The sequence below is a fragment of the Electrona antarctica genome (genome assembly GCF_951216825.1).
Source record: "Electrona antarctica genome assembly, chromosome: 1".
In the NCBI taxonomy this organism is placed as follows: Eukaryota; Metazoa; Chordata; class Actinopteri; order Myctophiformes; family Myctophidae; genus Electrona; species Electrona antarctica.
In genome coordinates this window covers 16,225,822-16,247,786 of record NC_136806.1, presented here as the reverse complement: position 1 = coordinate 16,247,786, position 21,965 = coordinate 16,225,822, and the positions used below count along the sequence as shown (strand labels likewise).

Sequence of the window (21,965 nt, the reverse complement as noted above, 5' to 3'; positions counted from 1 at the left end):
CTGTTTCCACTGACGAAAACTAACTGGAAACTAAATAAAAAACTAAGCTATGATGACTAAAACTAAGACTAAATATACTGACAATTTCGACTAAAATGTTAGGAAGGGACTAGTGGACAAGAGATCCAATATCTAGGTCATTTTACAATCGGTTGCATGCTGAAAATAGCCGATCTACAAGATCACAACGCGTCGCACTGTGACGCGTTGTGACTGTAAAAACAGTCATTACGACGGCATCAAGGCCCGCCAAAATGCATTTTCGACGACTAAATCAACTGTAGATTTAGTCGACTAAAGCCTCATGATATTTAGTCGACTGAAACTAGACTAACACTAAAACATTCCGGGTGACTAAAATGTGACTAAAACTAAATGAAAACTATTCAAGAGACTGTGTACCGCCAAAAACAACACTGCTATGTGTGTACTTACTTCAGGGGTTCTCAACGTTTTTGGCCGGGGACCCCCGGAAATGCTTTGGCAATGTCTCGGGACCCCCGCCCCGCCCCGCCCCCTCCCGACCCCCAAAATAAATTGACTGCTACAATAACCTTAAACCATTTTGGGCGGGAACCCCTTTTGGTGTTTTAAGCATTGTTATAATTTAGCTATTGAAAAATAGCAGATCTACAAGCTCATAGCGCGCCACCGAGTGGCGCGCTACGAGCTTGTAGGTCTGCTATTTTTAAAAAATCGTGAAAATAAAATTTAAAAAAAAAACATTTTTTTTTTTTTTTTTAAATTTTTTTTTGGGGATTCCCTAAAATAATTTGGCGACCCCCCCGAGGGGTCGCGACCCACGGGTTGAGAACCCCTGACTTACTTGTCCTCTCTCGTGGAAACATTCATGGGAGGGACACAAATCTCGCCGGCCCTCAGCCACAACAAAAGATATGTTGAACATCAAAACCCTTTATTTACTCGGCAAGTAAATAATGCTATACTGGTCTCGTATCATTTATCTTTCCAGATTGTAGCAGCCTGTAGTCTTGCTGGGAGGTTTCTGAAGCTAGAAATGTGCACTGTTACAGTAATATGCCCGTGGCAAAACATTTCCCTAAGCTATATATATATATATAGTAAATAGAATAGTTTGGGTGTACGCTGTGGTTTCAGAGCTAAAACCTACAGCCTGAGGCTGTGCAGACTAGAGTCTGCCTTCACTGACAGTAACAAGGGACTAAATTCATTTCGCTCCTACGCCACAAAAATGTGGAACGTCCTACCAACTGTCATTAAGACATGTGAATCCCATGACTCCTTCAAAACCGCTCTCAAAGGGCACCTACGGACGGCTGCAATTCGAAACTGGCCCCCGTAAAATCCCAATCCCCCACCCACCCCTTTTCCCGCTCACTGTATATGTTTTTTTCCCGATTTTTTTACCTCCTTTATGATGATTTCCTGTTTTTGGCTATATGGAAGTGTATTTTTGTATACTAAATGTTATGATGAATTGAACATGGTGGGCCCTATTGTAAACAAGTGTAATGCTTTGTGGTGTCGTCCACTCACAGTTAACACATTTTGTGCCCAAAACGTCTGTGGACGTCCTGGGTATTACCGCACGTGCATAGCCCAAGACGTCTGTGGACGTCTTTGAAAAAAAAATATATATATATATATTTTTATTTATTTTTTATTTTTATTTTATTTTTATTAAAAAAAATCACAAAAATCAAAACCATTTTTTTTTTTTTTATACGTGGTGCCAAAGTTTGTGTTTTCGCCATTGAGAATGCATTTGGCGTTTAAATTAAATAACTCAGAAACTATAAAACATTTCAAAGTAAAAAGTTCCAGCATGTGTCTCCACAGTCAGCTGAATTATAAAAGATGTGAATGGATTTTCTAGGTGAAAGTGATTGTGGGCAGTTTTGCGTGGGCTCTCAATGTGTTAACAGTTTTTGTATTGAGTTGTGCTTGAAATGTACTGGAATTCTGCAAACTGTTAATATATACTTCAATCAATCAATCAATCAAAACAATACGGCTTATACGCTGAATTTATATTTCACTGCAAGACAGTGTCGTTGGCCGAAAAGAGCAGATCTTCAAGGCACATCACCATTATATTAGGGTTGGGAACATTTAGGACTTTAACGATTCCGGTTCCTTAACTTAAATGTTTTAGACCCACTGGTAGAAGTCATTGTAAAAGCAGACGTCAAGTCCACATACCAGCTCTGACATTGTGATGAAAAACAATTCTAGGTTTCTTCAATCTCGGAACCGGGTCTGAAATAGAGCCAGTTCGGGGTCCCAACACTAATTACAATGCAACGGGTTGTTAGCTTGAAGATATGTTCTATTCAGAGTGATAGAGCAGTGGGGTCCAGGGACCCCCAGGGGTCCTTGAGGGAGTTCCAAGGGGGTCCCCAGCAAATTGATAGTTAGGAACCAAAGGGACCCTTATGGGACTGTAACTCAGAGAGTGTACAAATGGAACTAAATGGACCCTAACGGACATTTGTACACACTCTACACACTCACACTACAATATAAATTGGGGGTCCCATAGATAGAAATGCCATTAAACGGGGGTCCGTAGCCTAATGCAAGTCAAACTGGGTAGGGGGTCACTTGAAAGTAAAATGGTTGAGAGTCACTGCTAGCTGTAAGAATAGGGGTTGAGAACCTCTGTCATAGAGGACTATGATTCACAGGTCTTTCCATCCTTCTCCTTGCTCTACGTCCAGCTAAATATAACTTCCATCAACCTGACTTATAAATAAGTCCACCGTCCAATAACCAGCTATACACGTGGTTAAGCAGCATCGGCTGAAGAGGCCTGCAGACATGATTAACTGATTATTAATTATTTCACAATGTCTCTGACTGATATGCACGGGGAGGTACTGTCTGAGCAAGAGGAAGTGATCTGATCATCCGTATTCATCAAGCATCGCAGAATCACCCCTAGGAATCTCTCTGAATGTTTAACTCAAACTAAAATGATGATGGAAACAGCTTGGATATATACGTACACTGGCAATTAAGTATATTTTGGAATTCGAATTGATCTTGGCTGTGCGAAAATGTACCTAATGTATTTGAAATGTATAATTTTATTTTATACAATGCCCAATGAGTAGGTTAGGTTAGTTTTTATTATGACAATTGGTAGATTATTTTTTATAGCTACAGTGCCACATACGTTGCAACCTCGTTTGTATGTGAGCGGACAACAATGGAAATAAATCCTGGATTTTGTTTGTCATCCTTAATTATTTTAACCCATTCTGTACGGGAACCCCTTTTAATGTTTTATTATGTTATACTTTAGCTATTGAAAAATAGCTCATAGCGCGGCACTCGGTGCCACGCTATGAGCTTGTACGTCTGCTATTTTTGAAGAATTGTGAAAATGTGGCGCAAATCTTTGAATATATATTCTTTCAGAGCGAACGTTTTTAAATCTTTGCTGCTGGGGGATCCCTGGAACAACATATTTTCAGATGGGGGTCGGCGGCCAATTACATGTATTTTTGGGGGTCCTTGACATGGAAAATGTTTGAGAACATGGGTTTTTCAAGAAAACTGTCAGGATTTAGAAGACATTTGTAGAATCGTCCTCAGGTCTAATTGGGTTAACACACATGAATGATTTATGGGTTATTATAGTCTCACATAGCTGGATGATCATAGTAGTGGGTTATAAACAAAAACAATCACACCCGTGTGAAGTGAGGGGCGCTAATATATTAAAGTCTAACTATGATTAGGTGATGTAATGGTGATATAAAACAAACGGTGTCAAAACAAACATTCAATTCTCTTTATTGTTAATGGCATTTAATGTTTGTGTTAGGGACAAGATGACGTAAATCTTCTCTTCATTGTCAATGGCGTTTTTAAAACAAACATTGAACTAAAAACAAACATTAAACCTGTATATACGGTGATTGCACACTGGTGCATTTTTTTTCCCGGACGAATGTCAGACCCATGTGTCATCACATACCCGAGGAGTATGATGTTCGCGAGACCCGAAACCCCGATGACCTTGGGATACATCACTGAGGATATGTCCCAGGTGCATCCATGCGATGTATTCTTCAGACCAAATTTAAGAGGATGTAAAATAAAAATCAACCTCACTTTATGTCAATGATGTTTGCACACTGTTGCCGAATATTTTGTCTGTATAAAGTTCTTTCGGACTGGGGTCAATGTATTCGTTTTGCGCAGCTGGGTGTTGGTGACAGCTAGTGATAGCCTACTACTTTCTACTGTCTAATGGGGTCTAGTGGGGTGTTGGTGACAGGCTAGTGATAGCCTACTACTTTCTACTGTCTAGTGGGGTCTAGTGGGGTGTTGGTGACAGGCTGACAGGCTAGTGATAGCCTACTACTTTCTACTGTCTAGTGGGGTCTAGTGGGGTGTTGGTGACAGGCTGACAGGCTAGTGATAGCCTACTACTTTCTACTGTCTAGTGGGGTCTAGTGGGGTGTTGGTGACAGGCTGACAGGCTAGTGATAGCCTACTACTTTCTACTGTCTAGTGGGGTCTAGTGGGGTGTTGGTGACAGGCTGACAGGCTAGTGATAGCCTACTACTTTCTACTGTCTAGTGGGGTCTAGTGGGGTGTTGGTGACAGGCTGACAGGCTAGTGATAGCCTACTACTTTCTACTGTCTAGTGGGGTCTAGTGGGGTGTTGGTGACAGGCTGACAGGCTAGTGATAGCCTACTACTTTCTACTGTCTAATGGGGTCTAGTGGGGTGTTGGTGACAGGCTGACAGGCTAGTGATAGCCTACTACTTTCTACTGTCTAATGGGGTCTAGTGGGGTGTTGGTGACAGGCTGACAGGCTAGTGATAGCCTACTACTTTTCGCAAAACACAGCAAAAAAAAAATGCACCAGTGTGCAACCACCTTTAAAACCACACTAAACTAATCTCCACAATATATAGTTATCAAGCTACAACCACCTTCAGCTAGTATTGCACATTCAAATATGTAATATATATTGTGTAATATGTAATATATATTTTTAACCTTGAGAGGGTACAAATAATATCACCAAATGGACATATGGGTGAGGGTATTTGCAGTGATCCCAGAGGGGACATTAGTTCTCTGCATTGACCCAGCAGTGAGCGCACGGTGCACAGGGGAGCAGTTGAGGGTGAGTGTCCATGCTCAGGCACACACTTTCTATTAATACAATTATTGGCTGATGACCGCCAGCATTTTTCAGTGAAACCCTTATTTTGAAGGATATCCACTGGCACCCCAAAAAACGGATGTTACTTACGACGTGTGTTGTGACGGACGGGATGGATTACTTCCGCTTTCAAAGGACACCGTGTTACCAGGACGTTACTACTTTGGCTACAGGCCAACAACACCGTGTTACCGAGACCGTTACTACTAGCTACGGGCCGTCAAATGAAGTTCGTTTTGACCCAGGGAAGCATTCTGGGAAATGGAGTCCGGCTCCAGCACTGTTGATCGATTATTCAACAGTATATATGCACACACACACACACACACACACACACACACACACACACACACACACACACACACACACACACACACACACACACACACACACACACACACACACACACACACACACACACACACCTTTAAAGTTAGTATATACTGTATTTTATATTATGCTCACATGGTCACACTACGTTTTGATTGCTGCCCATGCTTTGATGGTTACAGTTTTATAGCCAGTACATGTTGATAACTTTTGTGGAGATCTTGTACAGCCTTCTCAGTCCTCCTCATAGTTACTTTTAGAGTGACAATATATCAATGTCGATTGACTGTACAGTATAGTATTAGACTATATTGTGTCTGTAAAAAAATGAATAAAAAAAATAATAATAATAAACACGTGCGTGCACGTGTATGCGATACGATCCCTCCCATTGTGAGCAGACTACTCGGATGCCTAATAATATACAGTGCGAAAGACAGTTTCCATAGGAACGCCCTGATGAGTACAGACTGTACTGAAGCATAATGAGGCACGCGCGCAGGGCTGCGGAACATTGACAGTAAATGATTTTGTGATACTTTCATAATAACATCAATCACAATATTTCTCCACACCACCTTTCGACATAATTAAGCAATAACATATGTGAGAGGCCCTTGCGTATTGTGATTGTGGTAGTAACGAAACATCAGACTCGGTTGTATTGTTGTTTTTATAGCATGCAGGTTGCAAGCCTAAGGAACAAGTTTCACCCACAGTGGGCTCCATGCACACAGAATAAGTCTTCCTACTTCCGGGCCCCTTCCCTACTTCCTTCACAGGTGTTACCAATGATACTAAGGCTCTGTTCCATTTAGTGTGCAGTGGTTCTCAAACGTCTTAGGCCCAGGCTACACGTATATGGATCTTTCGCAAAACGCATTTTTTTTCTTGTGCGTTTGGTCCTTTCAGCCACACGCAAACGGCGTTTTCGGCAACTCAAACAGAGGTTTTTGGAAACGGATAAATAAGTGAAGATTTTCGAAAATATCCGGATCAGTGGATCTGTGGACCCCCATGCGAAACGGAGCTTTTGAGAAACGATGATGTCACCGCTTATTAGCGCATATCATTTTTGAGTGGTGTAAACCACTCCTACAACTGGCTTTGTTCGTTTACGTGTCTGTCTGTTTGTCTGTCTGTCTGTTCGTATCTGTTCGTACCAAAAAATGAGCATGGTTGCTATGGTCACCCAGTTCACACGGGTGTGATTTCATTACGTCAGACATTACGTCAGACCACAGCTGATCAGTCTATATAAGACCTTACACCACTCAGTTCACACGGGTGTGATTTTTATTACTATAATTAGGTGAGAAATGCAGCTTGTGCCTGCATGGAAACTACACAGATATCTATCCAATTGTTCATGTTTATATATCACTGTTAACAACTTTAAAACGTAAATCATATGTTGCATCAACTGCAGCGAGCAAAGGCTCTGCTCTGCTGCATCCAATAATAAATATATCAGCCTACTAGTCCAGTGCGGACTGGTGATTTCATTTGTATTGGTGCCGAGTGCGAAGCTTGAACAATACGTTAATTGCGGACCGCTACAGATAAACTGTGGATATTAACCTATAAAGGACCCAGGCCAAATGCCATTGCGCAGTACACCAACAAGTCTATGCGTGGTGTGTGCATAGCCGCATGTGAAACTATATTCTCATGCTGTATTTTGCTCTCCATTTCATGGTCATGGTCATGGAGGGAGAGAGAGAGAGAGACGGTGCAGAGAGAGAGAGAGAGGTGTGAATGCAATTGCATCAAATAGCGTGGTTGGTGAGAAGAAAGTATACAGTGGGTCGCCGTGCGCATATATGGCACATGATCTCTCTCCTGTTTAGGTAATAAAGGGCGCACCCTTGACTGCATTCCGTTGTCACTGTGACTTTTGTTGACCAGTGAGGAGATCCTTTATAGGAATCTTGTTCTTTGGTTGGCTTTTTTGATTACGTTGGTAGCCATTTTATTACTGGAAAGATTTGCCTCCAGGATGGAACCTATGTAGGTAATTTCATCTTTTCGTGTGATAATATTGTCACCCACTCTATAACCAAGAAGCCATTTGCAGTGTTCCGTTCCCCTACCATCTGTTTCTCTCCCCTCCAGGTAGGATTGAATCCAGCTCACTGATATGCTATCAAAACCAATTGCTTTTAGCTCGTTAACCAGTTTTTTGGAGGTCCAGCCTTTTGGAGGTCCAGCATGACCATGCCGATTGGCCAACCCAACTGATCGGCTGTGTGGATTGGCCAAACTTTGCAGGTGATTTGTGCCACTGAACCAATAAGAAGTTCATTACGTCTCCATTGTTTCTCAGAGTTTGTTTCTTCATGAATCCAATGTTATTTACAGTGTGAGAAATGTTTTGCTGGACGGTACATCTGGTCGGAGGACCACAAAAAGACTATTCTGAATATGTTGTTGTTTCAGTGCAACACAAGGTGTACGCCTTTGGAGGGGGCAGTGATGCCTTTAGAGGGGGCAGTGATGCCTTTGGAGGGGGCAGTGATGCCTTTGGAGGGAGCAGTGATGCCTTTGGAGGGAGCAGTGATGCCTTTGGAGGGGGCAGTGATGCCTTTGGAGGGGGCAGTGATGCCTTTGGAGGGGGCAGTGATGCCTTTGGAGGGGGCAGTGATGGAGGGAGCAGTGATGGAGGGAGCAGTGATGGAGGGAGCAGTGATGGAGGGAGCAGTGATGGAGGGAGCAGTGATGCCTTTGGAGGGAGCAGTGATGGAGGGAGCAGTGATGTCGTCAAGGATCAGATTGATGTTCACGTTTTCAACACAGTTTCTTTACACTGGAGGAAGTTGCCCCCGGTGACAACAGGAAGAGGAGAACGCCACCATGAGGTTCCATCCCTGCTTTGGGGCCACTCGGCTGTCCTGGTTGAAGATGTCATCTACCTCTGGGGAGGTCGTCAGTACTACTCATATGAGTGCTGCAACGTGCTTTATGCATTTGATGTGGACACCCACAGATGGTTTAAACCCAGGGTTTCTGGGACCGTTCCAGAGGGGAGGGACGGACACTCAGCCTGTGTCTTGGGGAAGGTCTTGTTTATCCATGGAGGAGAAACCGAGCTGACTGACTACACTAATGACATGTACAAGTTGGACACCGCCACAATGGTCTGGTCTGTAATTAACCACAGATGCACTGCTTCATTTGGTCACTCTGCCACCATCATCGGGACAAAGATGTTTGTATTTGGAGGCTATACTTTGGAGTCATACAACACCCTCAGAGTGTTTGACACAGAGACCAACCTCTGGCTTAACACACCTTCTGCACAGCTTCCTCCAGAAGGACGCTCGTTTCATTCAGCCTTTTCCTACAATGGACAGCTGTTCATATTTGGTGGTGAAGGCAGGGAAGGAGGCTTCGACGATCTGTGGAAATTCAATCCAGAGACCTTCTCCTGGAAGAAGGTTCAACCCATGAGGAAAGGACCAGGTCCAATGAGCAGTATGTGCTGTTGCATGGTGGGAGATTGTACTATCATGTATTCTGGAGGATACCCCAATTATGACGTGTTCATACTAAACTTAAGTCCTAGTCTGAAGATGTTATGCAAGCTAGCGGTCATTCAGTATGGTCTGGATCAGTCTGAACTCCCGCACGACATCAGGTGGGAACTGGCAGCCATGACTAGCAACGAGGGATGTGAATGACTCAGTATTACGCGAGTCGACGCGTTGGGGCCATTTATCGACGTGTCGATCTATTTTCCTTTTTTCTATTTTTGAAGGGTGCTAGCCTCTCCTATGCCCAGCGGAAAAGGGATCGCCCAAGAAACACCTGGCACAGAGACCTGGAGGCAGACACCAAGACCATGAAGATGACCTGGAACCAGCTGGAGCGAACAGCTCAAGACAGAGACCTGGAGGCAGACACCAAGACCATGAAGATGACCTGGAACCAGCTGGAGAGAACAGCTCAAGACAGAGACCTGGAGGCAGACATCAAGACCATGAAGATGACCTGGAACCAGCTGGAGAGAACAGCTCAAGACAGAGACCTGGAGGCAGACACCAAGACCATGAAGATGACCTGGAACCAGCTGGAGAGAACAGCTCAAGACAGAGACCTGGAGGCAGACACCAAGACCATGAAGATGACCTATAACACAGAGAACGACATAAGGTTCCCTGGCTATGTTATAATACGATTTTGCACACAATAAGTTATTTTGGTTACAATTATTTTTTTGTCAAAATACTGAGTTCTTGGGAGCTTTACAGTATTCACTGTGCGTGAGCGACCCTCCTAAAGCAGTGGTTCCCAGACTTTTGAACCGAAATGTGATGTCTCCCCAGTCCCTGCAACCAAAACTATGTCTCCCCAGTCCCTGCAACCAAGACTATGTCTCCCCAGTCCCTGCAACCAAAACTATGTCTCCCCAGTCCCTGCAACCAAGACTATGTCTCCCTAGTCCCTGCAACCAAGACTATGTCTCCCCAGTCCCTGCAACCAAGACTATGTCTCCCCAGTCCCTGCAACCAAGACTATGTATCCCCAGTCCCTGCAACCAAGACTATGTCTCCCCAGTCCCTGCAACCAAAACTATGTCTCCCCAGTCCCCGCGACCAAAACTATGTCTCTCCAGTCCCTGCAACCAAGACTATGTCTCCCCAGTCCCCGCGACCAAAACTATGTCTCCCCAGTCCCCGCAACCAAAACTATGTCTCCCCAGTCCCCACGACTAAAACTACCAGTGAGAATACCATACCTACAAAAGCTTAAAAGTTACATTTGTGGAATTTATGGAATTCCTTTTGATTGTTTTAATTATATTCATGAAATTCTTTGGAGAAGTGGTTTGAATTTCTTTTCGATTTATTTTTGGGCTTTTATGCCTTCATTCAGGAAATGGGGAGAGAGCTAGATGGGGAGTGACACGCAGCAAAGGTCGTCAGGATCGGGATTCGAACTCGCGACACGCTGTCAGCGGGTCCTTTTGGGGGTCCTTGACATGAAAATGTTTAGAACGACTGACGTAGAAACAAAGGTTTTTCAGAAAACTGTCAGGATTTAGAAGACATTTTGTAGAATCGTCCTCAGGTCTAAATGGGTTAACTCATGCTGAATGCACGGGCCTGCCTGCAGTCCCAGCCTTGACCAGTAGGGCCGGCGGCTTCAACTTTGGCCAGCCGCTCTGGGGGCTCGGTCCCGACCCACTGTTTTTGAATGAGCAGTTCACGTCATGCACTTGATGGTCAGATACCATGAATACTGTAGGGGGAACTGAACTTTGGGAATGTTGCCAATTTAAATGATCAGTTATCAGTGCAACCTGTCACCAACCCACACTGTACACACACACACACACGCACGCACACATGCACGCACACCTCTCTTCCCTGTGGCTTTTGAATCTGCTTTCCTAATGAAGAGTGGAGTGTAGATCAATAGTGTAAAGGAAAGAACAGGCCACAACGTGTGTGTGCGTACATGCACGATTGCACGTGTGTGTGTGTGTGTGTGTGTGTGTGTGTGTTAGTGTGTTAGTGTGTTAGTGTGTTAGTGTGTGTGTGTGTGTGTGTGTGTGTGTGTGTGTGTGTGTGTGTGTGTGACTGCATGCAGGTAGTTAGAAACAATTCATGTAATGTAGAAAAACGTATGTAGTATTACCATAGCACTTGGACTGACTGTGTGCGTTTGTTGGGTGCATGTTTGTTTGGTGCGTGCGTGCGTGCGTGCGTGCGTGCGTGCGTGCGTGCGTGCATGCGTGCGTGCGTGCGTACTGTACAAGACATCAGAGACACATACCGGTACTTCCCACAGATGACAATCACACAAGGAGAGTTTGAAAACATGACTAATGACAAAACAAACCTCCCATATCTGCTGGGCGAAGTACAACAATGTGCAAACACAGCAGCAAGATTCCTGAGCTGCTGTGATAGGAGAAGGTTATCAAATGGAACACAACCACCCTAACAACCATAAAGACTAATCATTGTGTGTATTCCTGTATTCCTGTGCTATCTGCATCGAGACATGGATTTATTAGAGATTCTGACTTTCAATTATACATACAGTACATATGTTTAGTTTGGAGCGTATTGTTCCACTTTTTGCTTTGGCAATGTAAACATATGTTTTCTCATACCAATAAAGCCCTTTGAATTGAACTGAATTGAATTGTGTGTTTCAGCGCGCCGCTAATTATGGCTTCTCAAATGCTTTTATTTAAAAGGATTATGAAACTAAGAAATAGCGACACCTGCTAGGCCATTCATGGGAACTGTAGGCCTGAAAAGATTGAATTGGCGGGCTTTGATGCCGTCGTAATGACTGATTTTACACTTGCTGAAAATAGCCGATCTACAATTGCAAAAGCAGTTGTCGCTGCGACGCGTTGTGAGCTTGTAGATCGTTGGTAGGCTATTTTCAGCAAGTGTAAAATCAGTCCTTACGACGGCATCAAGGCCCGACAAGATATATTTTAGTCGACTAAATCAACTGTAGATTCAGTCGACAAAAATCTCATGATATTTAGTCGACTAAAACTAGACTAACACTAAAACATTCCAGCCAGGTGACTAAAATGTGACTAAAACTAAATGAAGTTTCATACCAAAGACTATGACTAAACTAAAATAGAAATTTGCTGCCAAAAACAACACTGCGCCCCAGAGCCAAAGGAGGCGTCTACCATTCTATGTCTATGCCCCTGATTGGCTGGTGCTCCACCACACATCCATTCACAGCACAACGTTGGGAGATCCGACATGAATTACCCAAAAATATATAGGGATGCATGCCATGTTGAGAGTGGTTAAAATATGAACTACAAGAATTGTAATTAAATGTAACACAGTAGCATTTGTGCTCACTAATCTCTGTCCAGATCCAATCCCATGCCAGAATTCACTGCATTTTGCTGGAGCTCCTTTGCTTGTGAGAAATAATTCCCCTTTTGTTGCGCCGGAGGCTGGTAATTAATCTCTATCGCAACGTCTTTCCTGGACGTCATTTTTCACGGACCCGAAAGAAAAAAAAAGTGACGCTTTCATTTTTTAACAGGATTTTGCGGTTAGTTTATTTTTATTTGGACTTGTCACGGCAGAAGACGTGCAGGATTAATCTTGTTGTAATGTCACTGCACAATCGTATGAAAGACTGAAGAATGGAATATGCTGACGCAAGTCAATAGTGGTGAGTATAATCCCTGTGAAATAATGGACAGGAGAAAATAACCTGTCTTGATGTACAGTGCAAATGTACTATTTACATATTTTCATGTTGATGTCAGTTAAATGTCAGTAAATGATAGATTAAAGATTATGAAACGCATTCTTGCACGCACGCACGCACGCACGCACGCACCATGACCTGTCCATGCAAGTTGGACATACAACAGACAGACAGCATGCAAACAGAAGCATCTAACTCTGGTGGAGGAGGAGGAGGTAGGCATTGAAGTCCCAGAGGATCCATTTTATATTTAACCTTATGTAACCGCGGTTAGGGATCTTTCAAGGGAAACCTGGCTGAGACAGGCAGGCAGCAGCATGACTAAAAACACACACTTCCAGGCAGAAAACACAAAAGGTGACTATATACATTTAACACATTTTGTGCGGGAACCCCTTTTGGTGTTTTAAACATTATATTATACTTTAGCTATTGAAAAATAGCAGATCTACAAGTTCATAGCGCGCCACCGAGTGGCGCGCTATGAGCTTGTAGGTCTGCTATTTTTGGAAAATCATGAAAATGTGGCTCAAATCTTTGAATGTATATTCTTACAGAGCGAACGTTTTTAACTCAAATCTTTGCTTCTGAGACGTTCCTGGAACAACCAATTACATATCATGTTTGGGGTCCTTGACATGAAATATTGAGCACCACTGATACAGAAACATGAGGTTTTTCAGAAAATTGTCACCATTTCGACGTCAGGCCTAAATGGGTTAAGCAATTCATGTTTCAAAATAACTTTCTAGGAGTCGATTTCAGATGAATCCAGCAAATTCAATTAAAAACACTGACATTAATTCTTTCATTTTGGATTGAAAAGTATTCAGCCAGAATAGAGGGTATGCATGCACAGTAACATCGTCACCTGAGTGGCAAAATAAACTACTTTCTAGCCTTGACAGCCCATACATCCAAACAGAAAAGTCCTTTCTGATTGCAATAAACAACATTAAACTCACATTAATTTTGCCACTCGATTTGCCACTCACTTTATGCATGCGCATACCCTCTATAATCCACTGAGCTTCAAGTTATTCTGCAACGTATTGCCACGCGCACGCACACACACACGCACACATACATACATCCACATTGACACGCATAGGCAGGTGCATGCACAAAATGGGAAGAGCAAGCCACTGCAGTGAGCAGACCTGTGTGAATAATTGAGAGATCTCTCGAGGGCCCCGGCCGCCATTCCTCCAAGTACACCATGCAACATATCTCCACTTTTCAACTGCATATATAGCCTATTCAATACAGCATGACTAGACTACAATATAGGCCTCGAAAACCCAGCAGCATCTCCATGTCATGCACTCCTCTCTCTCTGGTAAAAAGCCCAGTGACACAAGGACATATCTTGAGTGTGTGTGTGTGTGTGCGTGCGTGCGTGCGTGCGTGCGTAAGGTGTAATCCCTTTGACAGTGCATTACACCCAAGCTGTGACTCACGTACATCCAATGAAAGCGGCCGACACAGCTGCTGCTGCAGCAGCACATAAACAAGGTGTGTTTGAGCACAGCGCTGCGTGATATTGGCTCACTGTATATGTAAGTGTAAGGTCATACAGTAGGCTGCATATTGCCTGTGTCTGCAGTACAGCACTTGTTTCATTGATAGCATTCTATTGCATTTCACCTTTTATGGTGATGGATCAATCATCCACCTGTCAAAAAAAAAAAGAAAGGGAAACCTTCTCTGGATCAAGGCACCTGCACTTGACAGTCTTGAACGTGTTCGAAGATAGCCAATCTAGAAGCTTGTAGATCTGCTATTTTTCAGCCGACCCATCTGACCTGACATTCCCTGCCAAGGATGTCTTTTGATGCCTTTTTTTTGCAGTGTGTTGGCGTACAGTAGGCTACGTGTATGTCGTAAGATGACTGACCTCTAGAGTGGAGGTTGGCGGAGGCCTCGCCACCGGGCGCTCTCTTCAGGGCCGACGAGCGGTAGACGATGTGGGTCCGTCCTCCTCCTCCTCCACCTCCTCCTCCTCCACCCTCCTCCTCCGTCACATCCACACCCCGCTCCACCGGCTCGATGTAGAACTCCTCCTGCTCCGTCCGGATCATACCAGCCTGGCAGAGAGATAAACGGATGGAGGAAATGTAAATTGCATGACATTGAGGACACATTATACCAGCAAGACACCCCGAGGGAAACAACAGAGCTTCCTGAAGAAGAGGTGTGCCTGCTGTCCGGCGTCCTGTGCTGAGAAGAGTTTTGAAGGTAGAGTTGGAGATCTATCATTATGGAGATCTATCATTCTGTTGAGCTGGTCGAGTCACCATTGTGATGTCAGAACATCGTTATGATGTCAGAACATCGTTATGATGTCAGAACATCATTATGATGTCAGAACATCGTTGTGATGTCAGAACAGGCCAGCTCCATATATGGGGGTTTGATGAGGTCAGATCAACATATGGAATGAAATCTGTACTGGCCATATATGGAGTGTGTCTTGAGTGTACAGGGTTTGATGAGGTCACATCAATCCTACTATAAATGTGCCATGTCTCTGTGTGCGTGTGTGTGTACGGTTGTAATGCACGTAACTCGAGAACCGTTTGCCCCACCGACTTCATATTCGACACACGCGTTCCACACCCCCGCAGGGAGTGCAGTGTCTGGGCTTGAGTCGGTCGGACCCACGGTTCTCCAGAACCACCACAAAAGGTTCTGCTCAGGCTCTGCCAGTGGGCCTAATCAGCCTAAATCCCCTCACCTGTGCAATTTCCAGCCTCTGCCTCAGCCAATTGATTGCCATGGCAACCCCACACCTGACAATTGATTAGCCTACTTAACCAGTCCACTTTTCACAGTCTGTATCTGCCTGTGTCTGAAGAGGGCAAACTGAGTCCACTCTTCACAGTTAGTTTTCCCTGTTCACACACAGGCAGATACAGAGATCTCCATGTGGGACACAGACAAACGGGTGCTACTACAACGGGTATTATTAGGTTCCCATTAGTTGCATCGTTCTCAAGGCCGGTGGCCGACGGGCACGTACAGGTCTAGTGGATCAAAATATGCAGTTTAACCATTTGTGTGTCATTATTAACCTATAGATTTTAGCATTGGCTGTTAAGAAATAGCAGATGTACAAGCTCAGAAGGCCACCTCTTGCCGCACTGAGAGCGTGTACACTGAGAGCGTGTACACTGTGAGCGTGTACCGTGTACACAGAGTGTGTACCGTGTACACTGAGACCGTGTACACTGAGAGCGTGTACACTGAGAGCGTGTACAGTACATATGTCATGGTGAGGAACCCTCTAAAGTAACAGGGATGGAAGGCAGCTCTTATGCAGAAGAAAGTAGTCCAATTCCATCAAGCTCAAAAACAGAGCATGCAAAATGACAGAAAGCCCAGAAGGTCACACAAGGCAAAATAAATAAACCACAGTTCGTTTTTCAAAGTTATAAGGCTAAAGTCTATTAGCTACAGTGTACGTGTACCATAAAACAAATAATAATAATAATGTCGAACCACTAAAGACATTAGTTGACAACGGATTTATTCCATTGTACCTGTAATGTACTCTCAAGAACTGCAACTGAATGACAAACAGGGTTTAAATACAAAAATCAAGGCAATCACATTGACACAAAACAGGTGTTGTGGTTGCCATGGATGTGGTAGGTAATAAGGAAGTTGGGAAAACAAAACCAATGTTCAAACTGACCACCAGAGAGAGAGAGAGAGAGAGCTACGTAGGACTACAAAACCCAAACCATGACAACATCTGTTATTTTTTAACACTGGAATAATCTTGAAAATACGAGAACTATACTGATTTAGGAAGCCATTTGTAGAATCGGCCTCGAGTCTTAACCCATTTAGACCTGATGATGATTCTACAAAATGTCTTCTAAATCATGACAGTTTTCTGAAAAACCTATGTTTCTATGTCAGTGGCCGGTTCTCAAACTAGTTCATGTGAAGGACCCCAAATTTGGCCTCCGACCCCATCTTAAAATATGTTGTTCCAGGCACCCCCCCAGAAGCAAAGATTTTAGTTAAAAACTCTCTGAAAGAATATATTCAAAGATTTCCACCACATTTTCACGATAAAAAAAAATAGCAGACCTACAAGCTCATAGCGCGCTATGAGCTTGTAGATCTGCTATTTTTAAGTATAACATAATGCTTAAAACACCAAAATGGGTTCCCGCTCAGAATGTGTTAAAACAATTGAGGATGAGGTGTGGGGGGGACCACCAGGGATGGCACTGTGAAGCCAGCTCACTGAAGGAGTGAGTTTGTTTACAACCCTGGGGCCAGTCAGAGGCCAGTTGGAGAAAATATCTAGGATGTATTTAATGCAGAGAGAAAACACAAGAGTCCCTAGCATAGAGCCCTGGGGGACTCCGGTCAACCGAGTATAGGTTTTAAGTGGTTAACAGACGCCGGTCTGCAGGGTGGGTGTGGGTCATGATGGGGGGGGGGGGCAGTGGGGGGAGAGATGAGACTGTCCCACACTAACACAGTGTGACAGGTCATTCCCTGTGTCCGCTTAACACGCACGCACGCACGCACGCACGCACGCACGCACGCACGCACGCATGTACACTACACACCACCAATACATGCACAAACCATGTGCACAAATGAAAAGACCGCAAGCAGAGAAACAAGAAGAGACAGAAAGGAGAAAGACGTAAAGAGCATGCATATGCATACATAAAACACGCACATGTACGCACGTACACACATGCATGCACACACATACACACGTACACTTGCTATCACATACAGAGACAACAGACAGTGGGAAGATGAACCGTCACTCTCTGCAAATCCCTCTGTCAACAACAGCAGAACTCTCTGCTGCCCACGGTTCTACAAGATGAGAGACGGATGGTTTAAATACACATTGTGCTTGTGCTAAATACACTGTAAGCAACACATCTGATTGGACCAATGTGATTGTGATGTCCATGCCAAATAAATAAACACAACACAATGCAACGCAACATAACAGCAATACTGATGCCATTTTAAAACAAGCCCTGTAGCTCTGTGCGAGGTGCACCCCAGGCAGCGAGGTGAGTGAGTGCCCCATGGGGCAATGGTCAATGCTGACCATGCTAAAAGACCCTTCACTATACAGCTGGGTTTCTGTTAGGGGTGCAGTAGTTAATCAAACTAATCTATTTAACCAATTATAAATATATTTAAATCGATAATCGGTCAAATCGGTCAGGCTTTTGCCAGGTAGGTTCCAACCACACAAGGATAGCTACAGTATATATATATATATATATATATATATATATATATATATGGATATTAAAATAACTGGCCTTCGGAAAGGACAATACTATCTCTCCAGAACCCCCATCTATCAGCACGTTCCTCCTCTCTCTGTCAGTCTGGAGCTTTGGTCCCAGATGGAAGTAGACACTCCAGTGACCTGCCCTCGCAGGGTCTGCCTTACCCCCCTCCCCAGACATCTCTCTCCCTCTCCCTCTCTCTCTCTCCCCTCTCATCCTTCCCTCTCTCCCTGCAGCCGTGGTGTGGCATTCCGATCTGAGCTGATGGATCCGCAATGGTGCATGTGTTCCCAGTCCAGAATACCAAGCAGTGAGGAGAGAGAGAGAGGAGGGCCGTATCAAAAGAAAGAAGAAGAAGAAGAGAAACAAAGATGACATGTGGGAGTGGGAGACAAGGACAGATCAACAGGAGCTGGGGGGGGGGTGGGGGGGGAAGAAGGGTAGAACTGGACTTGTCAAAACAAAAGTCAATAAAACATCTAAATCGGTAACGATTTCAATGTGAGTGAACCATTGTCTTCAGCTTCCTTCCTCTTACGATAAAGACAAGAGAAGAGTTTATGAATTGTAAATGGTGCAATGATGTAGCGCTTTTATCCACACACACACACACACACACACACACACACACACACACACACACACACACACACACCACACACACACACACACACACACACACACACACACACACACACACACACACACACACACACACACACACAGATGGCGGAGGAAACCATGCAAGGCACCAACCTGCACATCGGGAGCAATTAGGTGAAATAGGCAAAATATAGTGACAAATCGTATTGTGATACGAATCGCATCGTGAGTTGAGTGAATCGTTACATGCCTATGGTACGTGTCTTAACCTCTTACTACCTCTTACTATCTTTGATACACTTGATAGCCCCTCAGTGTACCCCTCGTACAGACACTTTCTGTTGCATTCTGGTGTAGCACTCGATGCAGGGACTTCTGCAGGTCTCCACAAAAGAGACCTATACACTCCTATAGGGCAACCGAACAAACAAGATTTAACCATCGCATTTTTGACCGCCGTCCGTGTTCTCCCCGCGCTCTGACTTCGGCGATGCTCTTGACCACTCTGAATTTCTGATCAAGGGGGGGGGGGGGGGGGGGGGGGTTTCCAAAGGTACCGAAAGACGTAATAAAATAACATCCACACTGGAAGAGAGTATAGGATCTGTTTCACATCAGTTCAACTTTCAGTCAGTCTGGATCTGAGCGTTAGAGTTAAGCCGATAGCAAGGAACGATGCCATTGATTAATATCCTCAAAGAGGGCAGGGGAAGATAAACCCTCAATCAGTGTGAAATGCTAGCTCTCCAAACATGTGTGCACTGCACTGCTGGCCCTACCTTCTAGCAACACTCATGTCTGAAGCAGAACACTATTGATTTCGGTGACTGAAACTGCTTGTAGATCGGCTATTTTCAGCACGCAACCCCAAGACTTGGTCTAGTGAGTATACAGTTGGAGGCCATCGATATTGTCCTTTTCTTTTTGCTGAGGTTTGCGTGATCTGCGCAAAAGGACAGTTAACCCACTTTGGGCGGGAACCCCTTTTGGTGTTTTAAACATTGTTATAATTTAGCTATTGAAAAATAGCAGATCTACAAGCTCATAGCGCGCCACCGAGTGGCGCGCTACGAGCTTTGTAGGTCTGCTATTTTAGAAAAATCGTGAAAATATTTATTTCAGAAAACTGGAGGATTTAGAAGGATTGTTTAAAATTTTGAGGGTCAGGCCTAAATGGGTCAAATGATAAGGGGACAATATCGGTGGCACCCAACTGTACACACACGCGGACTTGCGAGCGTGCGCGCGCGCACAACCAGCAGGCCGTATATATACTACACAGTGCAGGATATTATTAGCCTCTGGGCCATTGAGAAGGTGCATGGCTGGCGCTACGACCACAAGCCTCCCTTTGAGAGAAGAGGAGGCTCCAGATGCAGGAGGCAGAGGCTACTACAACCTGGGTGTTCAGTTACGTTACCACAGGAGGCGGCGGGGGAGGGAGGGAGGGCTCCATGCACTGTACTTACCAGGGCTATTTAAAGAGCCCAGGAGAGGAATGTGAGCCCTGGCTCAGTGTCCTGGAGGGGGGGGGGGGGGGGGGGGGGGGGCAACACAAGAGAGCAAAATATAGCATCAGTTGTGCGTTGTGTGGCAGTAGCCGGATGTTGTGGGGAAAGGGATCAAAGTGTCATACTGTACTATAGGGCCCCCCCGTCCTGCACAGGCAGCGTGCACGTTTGATCTGGTGTCAGTGTGTCAGAGGACGTAACGCATGTGTGGTGTGTGTGTGTGTGTGTGTGTGTGTGTGCATGCGCACATGTGTTTCATGTGATTCATAGTAGGCTACCGCTGGCTATAGCTTCACACAACATAATATGCCTCGACGGGCGGCGACTTTCACACACCCATCTATTCTATTCACACACACACGCACACACATGCACACACGCACACACACATGCACACACATATGCGCGCACGCTTTGACAGTGCAGGGTTTTGATAGTGACTGACTCACGGCGTCCAGTGAGTCATATAACACGATGGGACTCGTGGTGGTGACTGGAGTGAAGTGAAGCAACACAGGTTTGTGGATTCAAAGATGTGTTTGTCTCTCATTTACGACGCGGCTCGTCGCCCTGCCAGACCTCACACGCGTTGGGATGGAGGCTCGTCGGCCTGCCAGGCCTCACACGCGTTGGGATGGAGGCTCGTTGGCCTGCCAGGCCTCACACGCGTTGGGATGGAGGCTCGTTGGCCTGCCAGGCCTCACACGCGTTGGGATGGAGGCTCGTCACCCTGCCAGGCCTCACACGCGTTGGGATGGAGGCTCGTTGGCCTGCCAGGCCTCACACGCGTTGGGATGGAGGCTCGGTCACCCTGCCAGGCCTCACACACGTTGGGATGGATCAGACACACAGTGGTGACGAGCACACCGTCACCACTGTGTCTTATCATCTGTGTCTGTCGGGCACAAACCTCTCAGCTTTGTGTGTCATCCTTTTAGCAAAACCTGACTGTACTAAATAGTAAATAGTGCCTTTATCCAAAACGCTTTACATATGTATTGCGCATTACATTCAGTCATTCACACACACATACATTCACATACCGATGACGGAGGAAACCATGCAAGGTACCAACCTGCACATCGGGAGCAATTAGGGGTTCAGCGTCTTGCTCAAGGACACTTCGACACTATAACTCTGGGGGAGCCCATAGGGATCGAACTGGGAACCTTGCGGTTCCCATCCGGCCACTTTACCGGCCACCCTACCCCTGAGCCACCGCCGCCCCAGCCTGTAGGCCTACAGCTCTCGTGCACAATCTGGCCTTGTCAAGGTCATGGACTGGGGGTTCACCCTGGCCTTGTCAAGGGCCATGTTCTGGAGGTTCACCCTGGCCTTGTCAAGGTCATGGACTGGAGGTTCAACCTGGCCTTGTCAAGGTCATGGACTGGAGGTTCACCCTGGCCTTGTCAAGGTCATGGACTGGGGGTTCACCCTGGCCTTGTCAAGGTCATGGACTGGAGGTTCAACCTGGCCTTGTCAAGGTCATGGACTGGAGGTTCAACCTGGCCTTGTCAAGGTCAAGGACTGGAGGTTCAACCTGGCCTTGTCAAGGTCATGGACTGGAGGTTCAACCTGGCCTTGTCAAGGTCATGGACTGGAGGTTCAACCTGGCCTTGTCAAGGTCATGGACTGGAGGTTCAACCTGGCCTTGTCAAGGTCATGGACTGGAGGTTCACCCTGGCCTTGTCAAGGTCATGGACTGGAGGTTCAACCTGGCCTTGTCAAGGTCATGGACTGGAGGTTCAACCTGGCCTTGTCAAGGTCAAGGACTGGAGGTTCAACCTTGCCTTGTCAAGGTCATGGACTGAGGTTCAACCTGGCCTTGTCAAGGTCATGGACTGGGGGGGACT

At 45.3% G+C, this 21,965-nt stretch overlaps 1 protein-coding gene across 1 annotated transcript in view; it reads left to right on the top strand.

The window, feature by feature from the left end:
- Window positions 1-14,836: 14,836 nt before the first annotated feature.
- The window catches only part of LOC306916402 (A disintegrin and metalloproteinase with thrombospondin motifs 2-like), a gene marked incomplete at its 5' end in the record, with an annotated part of 83,552 nt that continues 76,423 nt past the window's right edge, over window positions 14,837-21,965 (top strand). Inside the window, 2 exons of the mRNA XM_079494240.1 lie at window positions 14,837-14,904; window positions 15,909-15,984. Coding sequence (XP_079350366.1) covers window positions 14,837-14,904; window positions 15,909-15,984 — 144 coding nt within the window. The remainder of the gene's footprint in view (window positions 14,905-15,908; window positions 15,985-21,965) is intronic.